The following is a 21,977-nucleotide window of genomic DNA, read 5'->3' as shown; positions in this document are numbered from 1 at the left end:
ACTGCTGCACAATCATTAGGGATGTTCTGTTTCTCCCTGGTGAAGCATCCATCTGAAATGTCATAGATCTAATAAAAAACACCAGAATAAAGGAAAATGTTTATTTGCAAGAAGGGATTAGGGCAAGTGTAGAGGATTACCCAATGCCACTGCTTTTTCAGAGCTCTGTTAAGATCTTTGCATAAACTACAGCTGATTTCTTGACAGAAACTACCCAAAAGTTTGGCTTCCAAACTTTAAAGTAGGGAATACAAATGGTTGCTCACAGCACTGGTCACTGTATTTATTTGGAAAAGATGTATAGGAATTTGAGGAATATTTTTTTATTACAACCTTGGGACACGAATGAAGTCATCCATAATTTGCCTTTCAAATATTGCATCTCTCTTGCTTTTTATTCTTTTTCCTATTGTTTATACCAAGATTGATCAAGCTCACTGTATTTTTCATGTGGTGAATGTTTAAATGTCATCTAGAGTGTTTTATGTTCTATCCTTGGGACTGCTTTTTTTCAGCAAAAGGTTTGTGCGTGCCATGATTTGATGCAGTTAAATAGCGAATAAGAAATAAATACATAATTTGAGCTGGTTTGAGACCCCTAATTTGTGCCTGAGGTAGGCCTGAGATGAAAAGTTAACATAAAAAATCTTTTAAGAGAAGAAAACCCAAATAGGTATAATATTTTTATGGTTTTGTAAGTGTGTTTCTATGCAAAACCTACCGTGAAGGAAGATATATCTGTACCCAATACTAATCTGAAGTTGAAAGGAAAAGTATTGACAACTCTTGTTTGACAATAGGACAGCCCATTACAACAGGTTTACACACTTGATAGTATTTTTGATTTACACTGTATCACAGATAGCCTGAAAGCCACCAATTGTACCCTTGAAACATAAGTATTTTATTGTAAAAGAATAGAATGTTTTCTTATCCTTAGGATTTCATTTTACTGAAACGCTGCTGACTGTCATGGCCAATAATGCTGGTCTTTAGAACTGTGAAATTTAGCATTCCAAAGGGTTGCAATGATATTTTTTATTATTTTTTTTTAATCCAAAATTGATTAAAAGTGAATGGAGAGTTCACTCATGTTTTGTGTTCTGCTTCTGTAAATGTGTGCGTTCCCACTATAACAGCGCCTGCCTGCTCATGCTCCGGCTGCCATCACAAAGGATCAGCGAAATTCACTTCATTGTCTGTAGAGAATGGAGCAGCTGGATTCCCCTAAGATCCTGACCTGCAGGCAGGAATCAAAATCTGGTCCACTTGGTTTTGTACTTTCAGGGCTGGCTCTTTTCCTCTTAACCTAGGCTGCTTCATTAAAGAGGAGGGAGAGAATAGGTGGAACTAAGTGGGTAAAACTTCACTTTCCTCGTGCAGTGATAGAGATGTAACATTGTTTATTGCCACTTCATGCCCTGCCTCTTGCCAGAATGTTCTGAATTATGTCTATCAGCAAAGATGCCTCCTTTTCTCCTGGAAAAGGAGATATCAGTCTCTAATCTGATCAAGTCACTAACTCCTGGGTTTCCCAGATGTGTCTTGTGTTGCAAAAGACCCAAAAATATTTTGTAAATATTTTTCAATGTATTACACTAGCAAAGGTGAATGCACTATTGATATTTTCATAGTTGTGAAATAATTTCTAAGTGAAAAGTCCTAGCAAAGCAAAAAAGTTAAGGACTTGATAGAAAACATTGTTTCAAAGGATAACCACAAACCCAAGAAATGGAAACTTCTCAGATGCCATGAGTGTCCTGTTCTAGCTGCTGTGGGAGCTTTTCCAGAGAAGCTGAGACCCAGCTCAGTGTTGTATCTGCTCCTGTCTTTCAGAAGGTGGAAATGCAGTGGGGTAGCACACAGTGCACTAAATCTAGCCTTCCAGAAACTTCATTTAAAGCTAACTAGGAGGAGGGAGAGAAAAAATAAGGTTTTGGGAACTCTTTATCTCAAGAGGTTCTCAGAGACCTTATCTTTATTCAGTGTTGACTATTCTCTCTTAGCTACATCTCAAAACACTCCTCTCCTCCTTTGCCCTGGTAAGAATTGAGTTTCTGGTTTTATTTCAAATATGGCAGAAAATGGATTGTTTTTTGGTTATAGATGCAAAAACAGCAAATCAGGGACTTCCTTTCAGGGAGCTCTGAATTTGTATTTGCACTCAAATACTTTGAGTGTGAGTCGGTTTTGTGCCTTTATAAAAATGAATAAAACATAAAGCCTGAAATTTATATATAATCCTTCATATAAGAGCATTCATGTTACAGTTTGTTTAGAATTTAACTAGCTTTTCTTAGTGTATGTCTACTTTGTGCTGACAGCTTTGGGTACGATACTTCATGTTCATCCACACTGCCTACACATTGGCTTGCAACTGGGTTGAAAGTGAAGTGAGATATAGCAGACATAGCAGAGAGGTTCTATATCAGCTCTTACCTGTACTTTTTAATGAAAATTTTCCTTCAGAAATAAGGTACAGTTTTAATTCATATTTAAAGCTAGAAGTTAGAGGACCAACAAAGTCATTCTGAAAGCCCAAGTCACAAAGATGCTTTGAGTGAAAAATTAAAACTGAGGTAGGGAATTTATGTCTGGTTGGTTCTGCTTATGCAGGGCAGCAGAAAGTAGAACAGCTAAAATAGCAGCAGCTTCCAACTGAAACTGGAACTGTGCCAGCATGCTGTTATTTTCCATAAGGCATGTTAGAAAATAGATGTATGTTTAATATGCTTGTGTTCAAAGATGTTTTTTAAAATGTAGGTTGACTAAATGAAGGGGAAGTAGTCTTAGATATAGAGTTAGTAGGAAGTGTGATTTTTAATGCATTTTGTCAACTACCTCATAACTATCAAAAGAGCATGAGTTGGAGGCATATGAAATGTGAGTCCTGGGGGCTGGGGACAGATCTGGCAGAGGAAATTCACCTTTCCCCTTGGGGTGTGAGGCTTTAAAACATTGTGCCAAAAAGTCATTCATCTGGTTGGTTGCTTCAGGAGTTGACATGAAAGCTTCATGTAAGGTCAGGTCATCTGCAGGCTGTTTCCTGTAAGCCCAAACTGGATGTGTAATTTGGAAACATTAGCTCAGGCTGTCCTCAGCTTCACATGCAGTTTCTTCATTTCTGTGCAGAAGTGGGAAATCATATACATATCTTATACATTCCTACACATCTTGAGTTTGTACTCAAGACAGTGTAAAGTCTGCCTGGTAGCGTCTCTTACTCCTGAGGGGGTTTGTTTGTAGAAGAAGCTGTTCATTGTAGAGCTGTGATGGAGGGACAGCTCAGGCAAGAAGCCACTGAGACTGGAGCAGCTTTTCCTCACAGTTTAATCCTTGCTTCTCCTCTGCATTCAGTAAACCTCCATCTCCACATCTCTCTCCTGTGTGCTTCTAGACATTTGTATCTGTACTTCACAGATCACACATTTTAAACTTTCCAAATCTCAGCAGACTGAAGCATTGTCCTCCTTGAACCTCCTTGGCATATTTTCCCTGTGTGCCAGCCTTCCTGGAAATAGTCATGTAGTTCACTTCTTACAGTCTAGAAGCAATACTTCATGTCATGGACACCAGATGAAACCAACATACCCTTGCCCAAAATTCCACTGGAATTCTAGCTTACAGCTCATTTCATCAGCAACTTAACAAAAATCATGGAGGCTTTCTCATAGTTTATGTGCAAAATATACAACTCTGACAATGGAAAAAAACAACAAAAAAGCAATTTTAGAAATTTTCCTTTAATTTAATTTGAATTTAGGTTATTCTTGCATCATCCTTTTTACGAGATGAAGATTTCTTCTGGGTTACTGAACCTTTCTTCCTTTTGCACTGTTTTTCATTCTTTTCTGATTTATCTTGCAGTTGAAGAGCACCTTAGTGACACAAAAGAACCCAAGAGCCCACATTTGGTGTGCTGTAGTGTTAAGGCAGGTGCAGCTGTGATATCCTGCAGTGGAAGGAAAGCAATGATTGCTCTCATACTGTTTAGCTTTGGCTCATGGATTTATATGAGACTTTTAATCTACAGAGTCTTCTACAGTCCTCTGAAGTAAGGCTTGAATGCCTGCAAGTTTCTCTAAATTTGATTAGTTCCATAGATATTAAAAGTTACATTTTAAAAGAATGTATTTTCTGGGGAATTTTCATACCTGGAAACCACAATTGTGCAGGAGGATCAATTGGGATTGTCTCTTGCTCTCCTCCAGTTAGTTATATTCAGATTTCCAGTCCTCAGAAACCTACCTAAATATGGCTGTGTATGTTGCTGCTATTTCCCTCTCTCCTTAGCACAAAACCCCAAAAATTAAACAAGTGGATAGTCTACTAAATCAGTTTCCAGAAGGATTTCTAGTTAGTAAGACTAACATATCAATGAAGTCCCCAAGTAGGGTTGAAAGGAATGGGGGAGAATGCACATCCACACCCTGCTTGTACTATTTCAAACAGGGAGAGTTTTTTGGGGGAAAACATAAATAAAATTAAAATGTCAGTTAATAATTTATGCATCTTTATTTACAACAAACACATGAAAAAGAATATTACTTTACTGAGTTTGCTTAATAAAGTAGTAAACCAAAATCATCAATTAATTGAACTAATTACATTTTCATATGTTAGATTCATCAGGTAAGTACTGGAAATAATTTTTATTTGAAAAGTTATTCATGCTTTTGTGTATTAACTGTTTAAAAAGTTAAAATTTTGGTGATTGCTTACTTGTAACAGTTTTTAATTGAGAATCTACAGTGAATAAACTCTGATACATGTCTTTTCTTTCTGTTTTTCAGACCTTTATAGTATTGAATAAAGGGAAGGCAATCTTCCGATTCAGTGCCACGTCTGCCCTGTACATTTTAACACCCTTCAATCCCCTTAGAAAAATAGCTATTAAAATTTTGGTACATTCATATCCTTTTTTAGTGGTTGTTCAAAATGAAATGAAGAGAACAGATAATGATTTCATCATAAATAAAGGTTCAGGGTCCTTCTGGGGCTGTCCTCAAGATCAGCTTTCCAGGCTGCTGCAGTGTTGTGCCAGAAGCCTGGCTCATGCATGCTGGTTCTCACATTCCCAAACCCTCCCAGCTGCACCCTAAGCCTCTGCCAAATTTAATACATTGCCAGAAAGCATAGGCAGCGTTCCTGCAGGCGGTTTGCAAAGCATCTGTACATGCAGGTGGTGGACAGATTGGGGGACCATAACTGATGGGATGGTGCACAAGGTAAAGTATTAGTCTGACATGGGGGATTGCTGCCTGACGGTCGTAACAGGCTGATGGGAATTTCTAGTGGGTGAGGCTTTGGTGCACTTGGTTTTTTTGCAGAACCTCAGGACTGAGAAATGTAGTTATCAAATGAAAATTTCAGTGTGACAGTAAGACTTCTAATATTGAACAAGTAGTGAAAAGCACAAGCCTTATTAATAGAGATTGCTGGCAGAATTTTCTAGGTCTTTGGAAAAAGCAAGAAAGAAGGCTGATGGTTGCTGGCTCAGAGCACCTTTTACTCTGAGCTCCTGGGAAGTTAAAGCAGTGTGAGAGAAGGGGAAGGTGTCAGGCTGGAGAGGAGTTAGGGAGCATTTGGGGACAGTAGCTAAGGGAGCTGACAGAGACCTACAGACACAGAGGTGGTGATGGTGAGAAAACACAGCCAAATACTGTCAGATTTCAGCCTCCAATGAATTCTCATTCCTTCACATGACACTAGTTTGCAATACCTTCCAGCATTGCATCTGGCTGAGTTGTGGGTAATGCTTTTCACTGGCATATTGGTTACTGAGTTTGGTCTTGGTTTTAAATTTCTCCTAGTTGTCTTCAAAGAGTATCCAGCTGGTCTTGATGACAGTAAGAACAAAAGAAATTCCAATAGAAAATATGTAATTTCAGTATTTTCCCTTCCATCTATGAAATGATCGTGTAATTTAACTCTATTATAGGAAGAGGTTTTCTTTCAGTATATGGACTGATTTCTTCTTACACCCATCTATTGCAGGAGCTATTTTTATCTTAGATATAGGCATAGGATTGGGGTTTTTTAATCTAAAACACAAGTATAGATGTGCAGGTTCTCTAATTTTCTATTTCTTAAAATATTATTCATTATATTGCAAACACTGCAAATATTAAAGTGTTTTAACTAAGAGCCATTAAATATGTTCCTTTTTACAGTTCAAATCTCAGCTGCTTATACAAGATTACCTACCTACATAAAAAGATGAGGGGTAAAGTAGATTGTTATTTTTAATAATCCTCTGACTTTTATAGATTAACTCTCTTTCCTCCACATTTTATGGCAGGTGTTTGCCATTTTGGCCTTTGTAACAGAAATGTGCCTTTCACTTTCAGTGTGAAAGACAAGCGTTGAGCACAATGAAACTAGCACATTGGTTGGAAAACCTTCCTCTGTCTGTCTTCCAAACTCCTTGAACCTCTGTGCAAGGTGCTCTGATCCATGTGCCCAGACACGTGAGCAGATGTTGCTGCTCCAGAGAAACAGAACGTGTCTCTTTCCAGTGCTCACAGACTTTCCCTGCAATTATTCTCACTGCCAGTTCCTACTGTAATACTGAATGCAGAAACTGGTAACAGCACGAGTTTCTCTCTGCTGACTCATCTCCTGGTAGTTTGCCTTTTTTTTTTTTTTTTTTTTTTTTTTTTTTTTTTCTCTCTTTTCTTTTGCCTGCCTGTCTCGACTTAAGGTAGAACATGGAACTGAGGAGGCAGCACAAGAGTGGAGATGGCCAGCCTTTGGCAATTAATAGGAAAGAATGAAAAGGTGAGAATAAGTAAGTATTGAGCAGTCAAAAAAAGGGAGGTGGCAGTGGCTGGAGCTGCAGAGTGTTAGAGATTTCTGTTAGAAAGAACTGGGGAGGTGCTCTAGAGAAAATGTGTAAGTGCTCCTGTGCAAGGCTCTGGAAGCTTAAATTACTGTATTCCACAGTGTGGCCTACTGCCAGATGGTATCTGTGAAACCAGTTGGCAATATTTGGTTTTTCCCAATTGTTTCATCTTCCACCAATCCACACAGGTGATAAGAGATTTCAGCTGCTCCTGTAATTGATTAGCTTGAGGCTGTGTGGTGCCTCTGCATGCCTGTATGGGAAGAGCGTGAAAAAGGCAGTACATTTCTATGAAGAAGTCATCATAGATCAGATTTTTTTGTCTATGTGTATAGTTGAATTGTTATAGAACATAAAATAGTAAATTAAGGGAACATTGAGCTTGTGAATCAATCACTCAAAACGCAGAAGAGGACAGAAGAGGTGCACAGACATTGAATGTGAGAGTTATGTTTGAGATTCTCATAAGAGAAATGGTCAGAGTCTATATTTCTAAGTATTTCAGCTCTTAATGAGCATCTGCTCCCTTTCAGGATGAACAGAACTTTGGTGACTTTTGGCTCCCAGATGTGCCAAGTTTCCTAAAGAGTGAGCAATGTGCAAGGACCTACGTGTGGTCCTTGTTATGAGTGGTACCATGACACTGAGCTGTAAGCACACAACACATTGCTAAAACATGGGTTAAACCTCAGCTCTCCTAAGAGCACCTTGCACTTCTCTAACTGTTCATTAGATGACTGAAACTGCAGCCATGCATCTCCAACTTGGATTGCAAAATGGATTCTCTAGATTGAAAGGAATTCCCTAATTAAATTAAAACAGGTTCTTTAGACCTGTCTGTGGACTGTGATGACAAACACTGTAAGGCATTCTAATACTCTATTCTAAGGCGCTGAACGATTTTTACTTTATGGAGTTTGTATGGCAGCATGATCTTCAAAACTAGTTAAGTCACTTACTGAGACATACCAAAATGTCCACTGCTGGATCAGCCAATAGGCAAAGGGCACACACCTGTTCTATGGGAATCAGGCAGCTAATTCCTTCCCTGTAATTTGAGTGCTTATGGAAAATTTATGCTAAAATTTGAATTTTTCACTTACTGTAAGCAAAGATCTAAATGATTGCAGCAATTTCTGAGAAGTTTAGATCCTGGTGCTACTTCTTTTATTCCTCCTGCACCTAGAGTGAAGGGTCGGGTTCTTGGTTTGGGTTTTGTGGTGATGGTTGATTGGTTTCGTTTGGCTTTTATTTCCTTTTGTTTTTGCCGATGGCATAAAATTACACCCAAAACAAACAAATGCTATCTACTTGATTAAAAAAAAAAGGGTTAAATCATGGGCTCTCAGATACAAGCTTAGCTGTAAACAGCTTTCTTTAGTTTAAACTATTTTTTTTGATAGTTATGATGATGCATAGACTTTTAAGGAATACATAATTTAGAGAGATGACTAGAGGAAAAACAAGTTAACCATTTTGTGCAAATGTGCAGCAGCGCTGATTTTTTGCTGCCATCATGTGGCCATTTTGAGTCAGGTCTTCGTCTAGTTTTGTTACTTCAGTATTTCCAAATGTTTGAGTAGAGGTTATTGCCACAAAACGGGAAGAACGGCACAGTCTGGAGAGGCAGTGGTCTGGTGGACAAAGAACATTGCATTGAATGTCAGGAACCCCAGAGGATTCTCACCTGCCTAGAACCAGCCCCTCTGAGCTGTCAGTCTGGGTTTCATAGTCCCAGAGTACCTAAATGTTCCTTGCTGGAAAATCAAATAAAAATTTATTTCATTCTAATCTTCACCAGTTTTCTTTGCTTTTCAAGTAATTGATGCAACTTTGAAGCATTTTCTAATTATAATATTAGTAGAAACAGATACACTGATTTTGCTGGGTTTTGAGAAAGACCAAAAGTAATACTGGAAAACTATTCACATTATTCTCTGAGCTCTCTATGGATTTCTGTTTCACTGATTGAAACATTAAGCTGATGTTAGAGAAACATGGAATGCACTCACTTCAGCAATTAAAAACTTTATTCTATGTTTTATTCTGTGTTTTCAACAGACTGGCTGTGCTAGGTACTGACTCAGCTCAGCTTGGACTCTGGGTAGACAGCGGAAACCTTTTTCCCTTGCATATGCCAATTTTAGTACCAAGCCTGTAGAAGTGAAAGACTAACACCTATTCAGTCATGACAGGTACTTAAGGCAAAATGTACACTCCTGCAAGTTACTTTGGTTTTGGCTCTTGCTCAATTTGTGTTACTTCCCAGGGTGTGAGAGCCATCTCCTTGTCAGGACTGGCTGAAAACAGAACATCAGGACACCAGCAAAGCAACATCAGCAAATCGAGACCAATATTAAAGTCTAATGCACTAAAGTGAAAAGTATGAGGTTAAGCAAAGTGTATGTCAGTGTTTACCAAAGTTAAAAGTTTGGTGTAAGTGGCAGTATTTAACTGTACTTAAGTCAGTACTGATGTGGTATTATGTGAATAGCTACCGTGTTTTCCTTAACTGTATCTACATTATTCAGCATGCTTATCATGTGCACTATTTTGACCAACTGTGTATTTATGACCATGAGTAACCCTCCAGACTGGACAAAGAATGTAGAGTAAGTTGCACATTATTTCAATATATTTGTTTCAATATGTCTGTTCCTCTAGGAGTTGCCATGCCAGTAACTGCAGTGCAAGATGTGCTAGCAGAAGCTATCATGAGGCATTATGACTATTTCCTCTCTGAACTATACAGAAATGTTGAATAATTATTTTAATCTCATACTAGTAGAACAATTGGGTAGAAAAACCATGAAAATAATTTAAAGATCGTGTTCTACTGAGATTCCACTAGTTTTCTCCATGGCTTAGCACCTATGCATTTTTTTTACCCTTCCTTACACCATTGCATTAGTAGCAGAACCATGGGCACTTCAATGTTCATGTCAGTTAAGAGCAGAATACAAGCAAAAATATTACTAAAGTGAGAATGAGAATTCAGTGCATGCTTGCATCCTTCCCTCCTAGAGCCAATACCAGGTGTTTTACATGTTGGTTACTCAGACAGCACCCAGTAAATTATGCTCACAGCTTTCTCACTGAACAGTAAAGGCCCTATTACTGCATACTTTTAAACTGAATGTTACCAATAAATTTTAATATGTTATTTATTTGATGGATTTATTTATTTTTATTGATGTATAAAGTTAGGACTGCTGTACTTCAACAGCACAACTAATTCATGTACATACACAAGTATCTCTGATTAATATAATGCATTTCAGAAGAAATAGCTTATTTACTGAATTTCTTCTCCAGCTGTGAAATAAAAAACCCTTTCATTTGATCATCACATTGCTGTCATAATACCAATGTCAAATATTGCTACTTATTTTGATTAAATTTTCCTATGTTTTTCAGGTATACTTTCACTGGCATTTACACATTTGAGTCACTAATAAAAATCATTGCAAGGGGCTTTTGCTTGGAAGACTTTACTTTTCTTCGAGATCCATGGAACTGGCTTGATTTCACTGTCATTACCTTTGCGTAAGTTCTCGTTTTTTGCTTTTTCTTGGAAAGAGAAGGGCAAAAAGGGCATGAAATTAGTATCAATACGAACCAATTTTGTTAAATGGATTTTTTTTTTATGGACTTACTTTTGTCTAAAACTATTTTCACTTTCAAAAATACATATTTTTATGTAAACATAAGTACTGCAGAAGCCATTAGTACAGTTAGTATTAGAGAGGCTAATTTCATGTCCTGCTTTTTTTTTTTTCTGAGCAGAAAAGGAGCTTCCCTTTGACTTCATTCTCCAAACTTACCAATCTAGTCTAGATAAATTTTAGGCTTTCAAAATATAATCAGTGTGATTCACTTCAGAGACATTTAAATTAGCTGAAGGCTCTGAAAGTATAATAATGCAAGGCAAACTGCAGTGAAAGGTAAACCTCTGACTGTTGCTGTTTAAGTTTTTGCTAAAAACGCCAAAGCGGTCTTGATGAAAGACCCGAGTAAGTAGCATAAACTTTGCCTAAATTCTGAATAACTGTGATTTAATCCTACAGGTATGTAACAGAATTTGTAAACCTAGGCAATCTTTCAGCTCTTCGAACTTTCAGAGTATTGAGAGCTTTGAAAACTATTTCTGTAATTCCAGGTAAGAAGTAACTGGTGTAAGGTGTTAGGCCCCTTTTACCTCCCAACTGTTCCTTTTTATCCTGTCATTGTGTTTGTGTGTGAACTCCCCTATTACAGATATGTGACAGAGTTTGTGGACCTGGGCAATGTCTCAGCGTTGAGAACATTCAGAGTTCTCCGAGCTTTGAAAACAATATCAGTCATTCCAGGTGAGAGCGAGGTTAAACACTGAGGCTGACTTTATTCACTAAAACAGAATTCATATTTTTTTAAATATAAATCTTATTTTTTGCACAAAAAAAAGCAGGAATCAGAAGATATCAGGATTCACTGAAATCTCTGATTCATTGCTTTTGAAAATGAGCACTTTCCTTTTGAAATCAGCCTTTGAGTTTAACAGATTCTTGCATGAGACATTGCAGTACACAGTGTGTGTGGTTTGCATCGTATGACGTCCAGCTTTCTTCTCCACATTCAATAAGTATTAGTAACCCTAAAGTTTTCTTACCCATGTGTATCCTACCTACATGATGTTATGTGGTATTTTTCATGACTATATGTGTCTAAAAATTAAAATTGTTTGAAATGTTGACTTACTAAGAAGATGAAGGAATAAGATAATAAAGAATAGCATGGGAATTGCATGGGGGATTTATTATCTTAAAAAGCTACAATTTTCCAAACCATTTCCAGTTTTATAGCATTAAATTTGAATACTATTTATTGTTGAACAGGCTTTTTACTACTGTCTTCTACATCTAGTATGTTATAAAACTGATAGTAGTAAAGGTTTGGAGCGAGATGTATTGACAAATGAAAAGAAAGAAGATGTTTACGTGAGATCAGTGTACAGCATGAATAAAAACCAGTTGCTTGTTTTATCATTGAAACAAGTTGTTTTGAAATATATGCAAGTCATTCCATTCACAGTTTCAAGTGGACATAAATTTCAGCTGTTTATTCATTTTCACAAGTGAAAAAGTTCTTCACAAAAATGTTGTTTCACAAACATTACAATCATGTATTTGGGCTTTTGCATGAAATTTATAACTTTACTGGGAGACATTGTCATTTTTGTGCTTTGAAAAAGTTTCCAACATCAGAATAAAAACTCCTTTCCATTTGCAGGCCTGAAGACTATTGTAGGAGCCCTGATTCAGTCTGTGAAGAAGCTCTCGGATGTGATGATCCTGACTGTGTTTTGTCTGAGTGTATTTGCACTGATAGGGCTGCAGCTGTTCATGGGCAACCTGAGGAATAAATGCCTGCAGTGGCCTCCAGAAAATTTTACTTTGGAAACAAATATTACTTCCCAGCTAAACAGCACCATAGGTGAAAATGGTACATTGGTTAATTCAACAGTGACTCCATTTGATTGGAAGGGGTACATTGAAGATGAAAGTAAGTATTGTCTGCAGAATTCTCACTGAAGTGGTTTGTGGCTGACCCAATTCTTAGAAGGAAGGAGGGGAAGGACGATACATTCCATTAAGACAGAGTAGGAGAAATATTTTCTCTCATGCATCTGCTCTAAAGGCCTGCATGGAAGAGGGAACAAGGAACATGGTCTTGCTACTTGGAATAGCTCTTTTTGTCAACTCCATCTGCCAAATTCACATCTCCCCTGAGACAGAAAAGTCTTAAAATTCAGTGCTCACAGTTCATGTTTTAAGACAGGTTTGCACACAGAGACTGTAGATGTAAATTAAGAACTAAAGGGAAGAGAGAGATAGAAAAGGAAAAGAGATTACAGTGACCAGCTGCAAAGAGAAGTCATGAGGTCTCTAGGTGAGTCTCCTCACTTGAGTATCCCTTCCAGTGCAGTACAACACTTCTCCCAGAGCATCTCTGTGATTTTCATTATTATCTCCTCAAATTCCCTACAGCTTGCTCCTTCTTACAGTGCTACTAGCACTAATTGGAGTTCTCTTTGATCAGAGTGGGTGCTGCATGGCTGACTGGTTTTTAAGCTGGTACATGCATGTTATTAGGTCACTTAATAAAAAGTCACAAGCAGAGAATAGAAAAAAGGAGGAGAAAAAGAGCTTAATCTCACACCAGAGACAATTGCTTCCCGCCACTTGCTGTGGCAAGAGTCAATAGTGTGTTTCCAAGTGTCATGTCATGAGAATAAAAGTGACACGAAGAACAACATGAGGGCACAGGAAAAATAGTGCCACAGAGGCTCTGGAAAACAGTACCAGCAGCTTATGTGTAACAGTACCAGCAACTGCAGGGAAACTGAAAGGCAGGATAGAGAAGTGCAATTGAAATAATATAGAGGATGAGGCACCTAAGGACTCCAGGGCAGCCAGGACTGACTAATTAAGCCTAAAAGTCTGCAGCCAAAAAGCTAAATAATATCCTGTTCACATAAATAAATTATTGACCAGGAAGATAGAATTACTCCTGTATTTAGCAGTACTGCAGTTGCTACTGGAATACTATATAAAGTTCAATTTAGATAGAAAGTTGAAAAAATGGAGGAAGTTCAAAAAATAGCAGAATGATTAAAGGGTTTGAAAACATGCTTTATACCAAGATAGACCAGGAGCTCAGCCTACTTAGCATATCAAAGAGAAGGTTTAAGGGGTGATTTGATCACAGTTAAAAAAAAAAAAATCCACGGGGAACAGAATTTTCATCATAGACATATCTTTGATCTAGCAGGCAGAGATATAACAATATAGCTGCAAGTCAAAGCCAGACAAATTTTGAGTAGAAGTGAGACAGCTTCTATCTGTGATCACACAGCTAATCAATGACTATGATGGATTTCCATTTGAATTTCTTAAACCAATCTTTCTGTGGAACTCAATTTACTTGAACATGTGAATTCATGGTGATCCCATGACATGGGGTATGACAGTCTAAACAGTCTCCTCATGAAGGCCTAGACTTCAAGACTAAACTTAATTTCCTGACTTTTAAACAAAGAATTTATAAATTTAAGTTCTGATTTCATTTTATATAAAGAAAACCTGAAGCCCCCTAAAAATAAAGCTCAATTCAATTTGTTCCAGGAAGTACTTTACTGAATGGCTACATCTGCCTTTGGTATATTTACAGAATTCCATATGTATTATGAAATTTATAATGAAATTACAAGTCTTATTATGAAGTTAATGAGGTTGTCCTTGCTTACCAGCAGTTTAAAAGAGAAAAATTATCTTCTCACAGCTTCCTGCTCTCTTTTTGCATGTGGCTGGGCAGACAGGATACAAAAACCAGCTGCTTCACAAGGCAATAAGCTGTTCTTTACTAGCAGCTCAGAGCAGTGCAATGGCAGTGTCTTTTGAAGGAATAGTATGGGAATTATTATGCATTAGTTGTGCGTACTATGCAGAAAAATGCATGCAAGCCCTAATTATACCACTAAGCTCATTTTTGGAGACACCATTTAGAGGGTCTTTAAGCATTTCTGGCATTAATGAGTTAAGCATTTCTTTTTCCCCCTTTTTTCTTTTTCTAAGATAAAAATTCTGGTAAATTTAGCTCCACATAAGCTGAGGTGTGTCTTAACAAGCTTTCCATAAGCAATTTTTTTTCTGAGGAAAAGCATATTTTACGAAATAAAAATTATTCTCTGTGCTTCTCATATTATACTCTATGCTTACTCAAAGAGCTTTAATCTTTCTTGAAGTTAGGTGCTCACCTACCAGGGAAATTTTCCCATTTCCGAATCAATTAAAGAGGAGCCAAACTTGCACCATTGGTGTAATGAGGGATTTTTCACTTCTCTTTGATATACATGCTTATACTGCTCAGCTTGTGTGTTATAAAAATTTTCCTATTTTTTTAATGTTTAGCACTTGCCCAGGTTTATCAGTGCACTCAGAGAAAGCCTATGTGACTCTAGTTTCTGTGGAGCTGGCAAGTACAGCACCGTTGCAGGGCACATCTTGTCTGAAGCACAGAACCTGACTGCAGACCTTCTGTAGCAGTTCTGCTCAGCTGGTGCAGTGCTGATCAGGACTGACTGCTCCATGTAAACCGCATCAAGGCAGGTTTGAATTCTTCCCAACAAGCTGCTATGTTCCAGTATCTTTTAATCATGATTAGCTGACATAAGGCAGAATAAAATTTGCTTCCTAAGGGTCAGCTTTGGCCAGCATCCTGTCAGCTTTGTTTACAGTTGTGCTTCAGCACAGAGCAGCTCTGCAATGCACACCAGCCCAGAGTGACAGCAGCCACACAGGGCTGTGCAATTGGCACAGCACAGGAGATTGTTCCCTGTGAGATGTGGATACGTCATTAGACACTGAAAATGAGTCCTTTGCAAAGTGTCAGAACAAGGTCTACATACAGCTTAAAGACTCATTTTTCCAAATGGTGAATTTTGCTCACAGGATAGAGTGATGCAGCTGGCCCAGGTACTGTGTCCCTTCTTGCAGCAAATCTATACGTGCTGAGCCAGCAGCTTGTGACACCTCCTCAGACTCAGAATTCATTAGTGTCTGTAGTAGCCTGGCTTAGGCAGCACAGGTATGTCAAGCTGAAAGTCACCTGCACTCATTTTTAAAGGAGACAATTGTAAGGGAATCTAACGCAACAGTTAAATGGGAAAGAAATCCAACATGGGGTTTAAATGATCTCTGGAAGCAAAAAGGGTTCCACCTTGATTCTGAAGCTGCTATGGTTCAGAAGTGCTGGAACTAGGGAGGTGCTCAGAGCATCATGGTCCCTGCCCTTTCCTTACAGACAACCTGAGGCAATACTTTTGGATTCCATCAGAAATGTGACACATGGTCTGACCCTGTATACAAAACATCCTTATGCCTGTGACCAAATGGGAGATTGTTATTACAGGAGAAGCTCCTCCTGCAGTAATTCTTCCAAAAATCAAGACTGTAGGTATCTGCTTTGAAGTGGAAAAGAAAAACACTTCTCTGGGATACAGTCAAGATGAATCTTGATAAGCAAAAGTTTTGCTCATCTCCTTGTTCTTGTAAGAAGAGATAGGTCAATGTCTTTGTTATTTAACCATCTAATATGTCCTTTAACTATGGCATTACTGTACAGACATTGGTATGATTGGTTACAGAGTGATTTGGTGGAACTTAACCAATTTATTTTACTAAGGTGTTCAATAATTTTGTCATGTACTCTTAAAATCTTATTTAAGAAGTTGTGACTGCTGCAGTAATTATGTCTGAGTTGAATTTAGGTGCATGCCAGGGCCTTCATAGAGTCAGAGCTACAACTGCAGTGTGTGCATACTCATGGCCATCAGAGCCAGTGGTAAATGGGTGGATTTTTGCAGAGTTTATATATTAGATAACTGTCACAAGTGCTTGTAAGCAACAAACTGAAACCCCTGGCAACACTGATCAGGCAGTTTTGAGGAAATGAGAATATTTTTTTCAGATAGATTGTAATTATTCTAATAAACAACTATACATTATTTCACAAAGCCTTGTTTAGTTCAGTGATCGACAGAAGGGAGAATCCACATCCAGAAGCATTTGACAGAAGTTTTAGTGAATTTTGGCATTTTAACAGTGAATGCTGTGAGCGATAGTGCTTAATGAAATTCATAATGTCATTTACTCTAAAACTGTTGTCCTGCTGAGAAAATAGCACTTCTTGTTTAAAATTGGATCAGAAATCACCTTAAAACTTTTAGAGATAATGGCTATATTTTGAATTTTATAATCTTTTTAATTCTTTTTGAAACAGGTCATTTTTATTTTCTGGAAGGGCAAAACGATGCTCTGCTTTGTGGAAATAGCTCTGATGCTGGGTAAGAATGAATATAATATTCTTGCACTGTGTAGAAATTAAATCCACATTCCATAGATGTGCAGTTCCAGTGGGACTTATTTTGAGTGACCACTTCCCTTCACATCAAGAAAGGCTTTTACACTGGGCTTAAGATCTGTATTCTTGATCAGTGGACTGGTAAACTGAGTGTTTGCATGACAAATGAGTAATTTAGTATCAGTATAGCTCCTGCCTAGTTGATAAGTAAAGGAAGAGCAATACCTAGTGACAAAACCTGGCAAAATATGTTATTTTGCAGTTCTGGCTGCAGATACGAGTATACTAATATCCAGCTGATAATATTAAAATTACTAAATAGGTAATGTCCAGTTTGTCTTTGTAGGCAGTGCCCAGAAGGATATACCTGTGTGAAAGCTGGTAGAAACCCCAATTATGGCTACACAAGTTTTGACACCTTCAGTTGGGCTTTCTTGTCACTGTTTCGGCTAATGACTCAGGACTTCTGGGAAAACCTTTATCAATTGGTGAGAAATTTTTTATGAAATGTAGACCAAATATGTGTGTATCAGTGATGCAAAAGGTCTAGAGTCAATTTTCTTATCTGAATTTTAACAGGATGAAAAAAAGAACTGTTAACATATACTTGCTTATAAATGTATAATTACTTCCAGACTCTTCGTGCTGCTGGGAAGACATACATGATATTTTTTGTTCTGGTGATTTTTCTGGGCTCATTCTATCTGATAAACCTGATCCTGGCTGTGGTTGCCATGGCCTATGAAGAACAGAACCAAGCAACCCTGGAAGAAGCTGAGCAGAAAGAGGCAGAATTTCAACAGATGCTGGAACAACTGAAGAAGCAACAAGAAGCAGCACAGGTATCGTTTATGGTGCAGTAATGCAGGACTGTAAGGAAGTGAGTTTACTAGAGATATTCAACTTCTGCTTTCTGAAATTGGAAATATAAAGTACCCTGTTGGCCTTCCAATGACTGAGCTAGCTCAGTGGTTTTCTATTCTGCACTGAAGAAGTGTAATGTGAATGATTCAGCCATCAAGAAGGAATATTCAAAACTAGGCATAGGTTATTCACTATGTTTGTCTAGTCTAGTGCCATTAACACAGTCTGGTAGATTTCTTCATTTAAAATTTACTCATGAAGGATAAGAGAAGTCTATGACCAACACATATCTTGAGTAAACTGATAAATAATAATTAGAAGAAAAACCTATGGAGAGGATACCGTGTAGAAAGTGTTAAGATCTGGGACTTTTGGAGTAGAAGTTATGTATAAGTAAATTAAAGGAAAATATTAGGTCATGGCTTACTCAATTCCTTTTGCATCATGGCAGGCAGCAGCAGTGACAGCAGCAGCAGTAACAGCATCTGCAGAATCCAGGGAGCCTAGTGCTGCAGGAGAAGCAGGAGGGCTCTCAGAAAGTTCCTCGGATGCATCAAAACTGAGCTCAAAGAGCGCAAAAGAGAGGAGAAATAGAAGGAAAAAAAGGAAACAGAAAGAACAATCTGGAGGAGAGGAAAAAGATGAAGATGAATTTCACAAGTCTGAATCAGAAGACAGCATCAGAAGGAAAGGTTTCCGATTGTCTATTGAAGGCAATAGACTGACATATGAGAAGAAGTATTCTTCTCCACATCAGGTATTGCTTATAGTTGTTTTTTTAAGTAAAAGCATATATTTAAAGCATCATAGGCTGTTACAAATCTACTTTAGTCTTCCTAAAGTACAGTAATATGATGCTACTGCATAAACAAAGGAAATACTGATACTTTTATTTCTTTAATTAGTGTTGCTAGGGCTTGAGAGGAAGTGCTCTAGCTGCTAGATGGCCTTGTAAAAAAGCCCCTCAGAATTAAATGTAACCTCATTTCTCTGTTCTTTTAATAGTATTATTTAAAAATCATAATAAAATATTCTCTGATTGATTATGTAGGGTTCCTTTTAGCTTGATTATATATTACCTAGACTTGTTAAAACACTACAGTATTTCTTCTGTTACAATAGCCTCACATTTTCCTCTTGTTTCAATGATGTTAGACCCAGTGTTTGTTCACTGTGAGTGAGATGCTTCATACATGAAACAAAGTGCATGTATGGACTTCCTTTTTTTCTTGATGGGAGTTATGCAACTAATCTATTTGGCAACTTCAGCTGAAAAAGGAGGGTTCAGCACTGGTTTTGTCTTAAGAATCCATGAACAGGGATACTCCTATCTGCAAAATATATCTCTAATGAAATACATGCAAAAATTTCACAGTAGCGTGTAGCTTCTGGATAATATGGTTCCTCTTATCTAAGAAAAAAGAGAACCAATGATAATCTAATAACAGTGCTAAGTTTGAGGATTTCAGCTAATAATCACATATTTTATTTACCTGCAGTCTTTGCTGAGCATTCGTGGCTCCCTGTTTTCCCCAAGGCGCAACAGCAGAACAAGTCTTTTCAGCTTCAGAGGTCGAGCAAAGGATGTAGGATCAGAAAATGACTTTGCTGATGATGAGCACAGCACTTTTGAAGACAATGACAGCAGAAGAGATTCTCTCTTTGTGCCGCGCAGGCACGGGGAGCGGCGCAACAGTAACATCAGCCAGGCCAGTCGGTCATCCAGGATGCTGGCAGTGTTTCCAGTGAATGGGAAGATGCACAGCACCGTGGATTGCAATGGGGTGGTTTCCCTGGTCGGTGGACCATCTGTTCCTACATCGCCTGTTGGACAGCTTCTGCCAGAGGTGATAATAGATAAACCAGCTACTGATGACAATGTAAGAAAGTTTTAAATAGCTCAGGCATGGTGGCCTGTTCTTACTGCACCAGCCAGTGTTTTCCACAGAATGGAACCCTTGGCAATGCTTCCTGGTTGGTCAAGCTATGAATGCTCCTGCATCTTGTAAACTCTTTAGTATATAAAACAGCTAAGATAGGTTTGCAAGCTAAACATTTGCTTACAAAAATTCACATAACTAACAAATGCAAGTCCCAGTTTTCAAGTAATAGAGTAATAACTTACACATTCATAAAAATGCTATGCTTCACTGTATTACTGTGCCATACTTTCCTTTAGCTAATCTAAAGGTCCATCTAGCTATCGTAGTTGACATACAATGGAAAATATTATACAAAAATGTTATATAACTGCTATCAATATGATGTTGTATTACCACTATCAAAATTAGCATTATTAGTTAATTTTGATATCACTCTTCCTTATCAGCCTGGTTAAAAATGTAAGGAAGTTGTCAATTAATTATTATCATTTGTTTCTCATTCCTATATATTTTCCATCCATTGCTGGTGGAGTATTGTAGTATAGACAACAAATAGTTCATTGGAAGATCAAAGCTCAGTACATACTTCTAAAAATGCAAATGGCTGTGTGAACATATTGGCAGCACATATTGCTGCCATTCTCTTACCATACAAAGGTAAGAGAAAATGTCCCCAAAAATTTCTTGCTTAGTTCAAATTTGTCTATTCAGACTGCTAAAAAATACTAGCATGAGGAAGCATGAGAAAGTCAGACTTTTCTTACTTGGCACAGTTTGATTAGGAGAAAAGACTATGTTGGAAACCCCAGAATATTCTGTCAACAGGAGCAAGGAAAAAAAATTAGTTTGCAAAATTTTGTGCAATATTTTGAACTCAACCCTTTTCCATTTGTTTAAATTAGTTTAAATATTTAAAGACTTTTCATATCTTAAAGAAAAAATGCAAAAATTGAGTCAATATTGACTCTCTCAATCTTGAACTGTAGGTACCTGTAATCTAATGGAATTCTAAAGTTATTTAAAAGGTACTAAAAAGTAATAAAAGTCTGACATGATAAAATATGAAGTGCACGGAGCACGTGTCCAAGCTAAGACACTACTAACAGGCTTATGTAGTATTGCTTATCTCGCTGTTTCATCAATGTGGTCTCACCTACTATCACTCTCTGTATAGGGCACCACGACAGAACCAGAAATGAGGAAGAGATTATCAGGTTCTTTTCATGTTTCTATGGACTTTCTGGAAGATCCAGCTTTAAGGGAAAGAGCCATGAGTATTGCTAGCATCCTCACAAACACTGTGGAAGGTGTGTGCTATGCATAGCTTAATATTTAATCCTGTTTTTCTTGTAGATTTCTCAAAGTTTGAGTTGAAGCTTGAAAACAGATTTAAAATAGCTTAAGTACAGATAACATCCAACAAATTGACATATATTTATCATTAAGTTCAAAGTTCTTTATTTATTAAGGTTATTACATAACTAAGCATTAAAGGTATTATGTAAGGAATCATTTCATTGTTTTGTTGCCATCTAACTCATGTGCATGGTCATAACTGAGTGGGTACTTATGCATAGTAATTAAAAATGTATTATTGGACACAAAAAAAACACTGAACATTTTTCAAACATTTGCAACTATTGTTGAAATACATAAGCATTTTTGCAGTTATATTTATTCAGTCATTCTGTAAAGCTATTTTAGGTGATCAAAAATTTTTTTCTTGAATTCAGAATGAACATTTTCACTTAAATGCTACAAATTTCAGAATAAAAATATTTAAATACTGAACAGTAGGTGGGAGAAACAAGCAGAAATGCAATCAGGGAAAAATTAAATACGTATTGCAAACTGATGCATAAATTGGTACTGATTGGCATAGTGATTGTAATACAAAGAAATTGTGCTTGACAGATAAGCTTTGAACATAGCAAATATATTCAACCGCAATTTTTAAAGGCTTTCCTTAAAATCCCTGTGGAATGGAGGCTTAAAGGAGGTTAATCATTACCACTACAGACTGAAAACCTGACTGGTACAGTTCATATTGCAATGAGGAATGTTAGCGAAATCACATAGTTACATATATAAACTTTATTTTCTCCACAGAACTTGAAGAATCTAGACAGAAATGCCCACCGTGTTGGTATAAATTTGCAAATATTTTCTTGATATGGGACTGTAGTCCGCATTGGTTAAAAGTTAAGCATATTGTCAACTTAGTGGTAATGGACCCATTTGTTGACCTGGCTATTACAATTTGCATTGTTTTAAATACACTCTTTATGGCTATGGAACATTATCCAATGACCGACGAATTCAATCATGTACTTTCAGTTGGAAATCTGGTAAGTGTGCTGGGGTTTTACATTCATGATTTGGAAGGAAATATGCTTGCAATAACTGAAAGAGAAGGTTTTAACAGCTTTCTGGATATTTACTGACCTTCAGATATAAGTATCAGAACATTTTCGGAAATTTGACTG

General features: G+C 37.4%; 1 protein-coding gene across 4 annotated transcripts in view; it reads left to right on the top strand.

The window, feature by feature from the left end:
* Nucleotides 1-21,977, top strand: part of LOC110469652 (sodium channel protein type 1 subunit alpha) — an 88,792-nt gene that overhangs the window by 27,623 nt on the left and 39,192 nt on the right. For 2 of the 4 annotated variants that reach the window (XM_077785024.2, XM_085584338.1), the window contains exons 3-14: nt 4,794-4,914; nt 9,369-9,456; nt 10,262-10,390; nt 11,102-11,193; nt 12,113-12,385; nt 16,664-16,727; nt 17,091-17,232; nt 17,380-17,586; nt 18,060-18,365; nt 19,108-19,488; nt 20,666-20,798; nt 21,601-21,839. In XM_077785024.2, coding sequence (XP_077641150.1) covers nt 4,794-4,914; nt 9,369-9,456; nt 10,262-10,390; nt 11,102-11,193; nt 12,113-12,385; nt 16,664-16,727; nt 17,091-17,232; nt 17,380-17,586; nt 18,060-18,365; nt 19,108-19,488; nt 20,666-20,798; nt 21,601-21,839 — 2,175 coding nt within the window. Of the gene's footprint in view, nt 1-4,793; nt 4,915-9,366; nt 9,457-10,261; nt 10,391-11,101; nt 11,194-12,112; nt 12,386-16,663; nt 16,728-17,090; nt 17,233-17,379; nt 17,587-18,059; nt 18,366-19,107; nt 19,489-20,665; nt 20,799-21,600; nt 21,840-21,977 lie in introns of all 4 variants that reach the window. The other 2 variants (XM_085584339.1, XM_077785025.2) reach the window with 2 other exon arrangements.

Source organism: Lonchura striata, chromosome 7, assembly GCF_050655825.1.
Source record: "Lonchura striata isolate lonStrDom1 chromosome 7, ASM5065582v1, whole genome shotgun sequence".
Lineage (NCBI taxonomy): Eukaryota > Metazoa > Chordata > Aves > Passeriformes > Estrildidae > Lonchura > Lonchura striata.
Note: the sequence above shows the minus strand (reverse complement) of the source record. Positions and strands in the feature narration are given on the sequence as shown.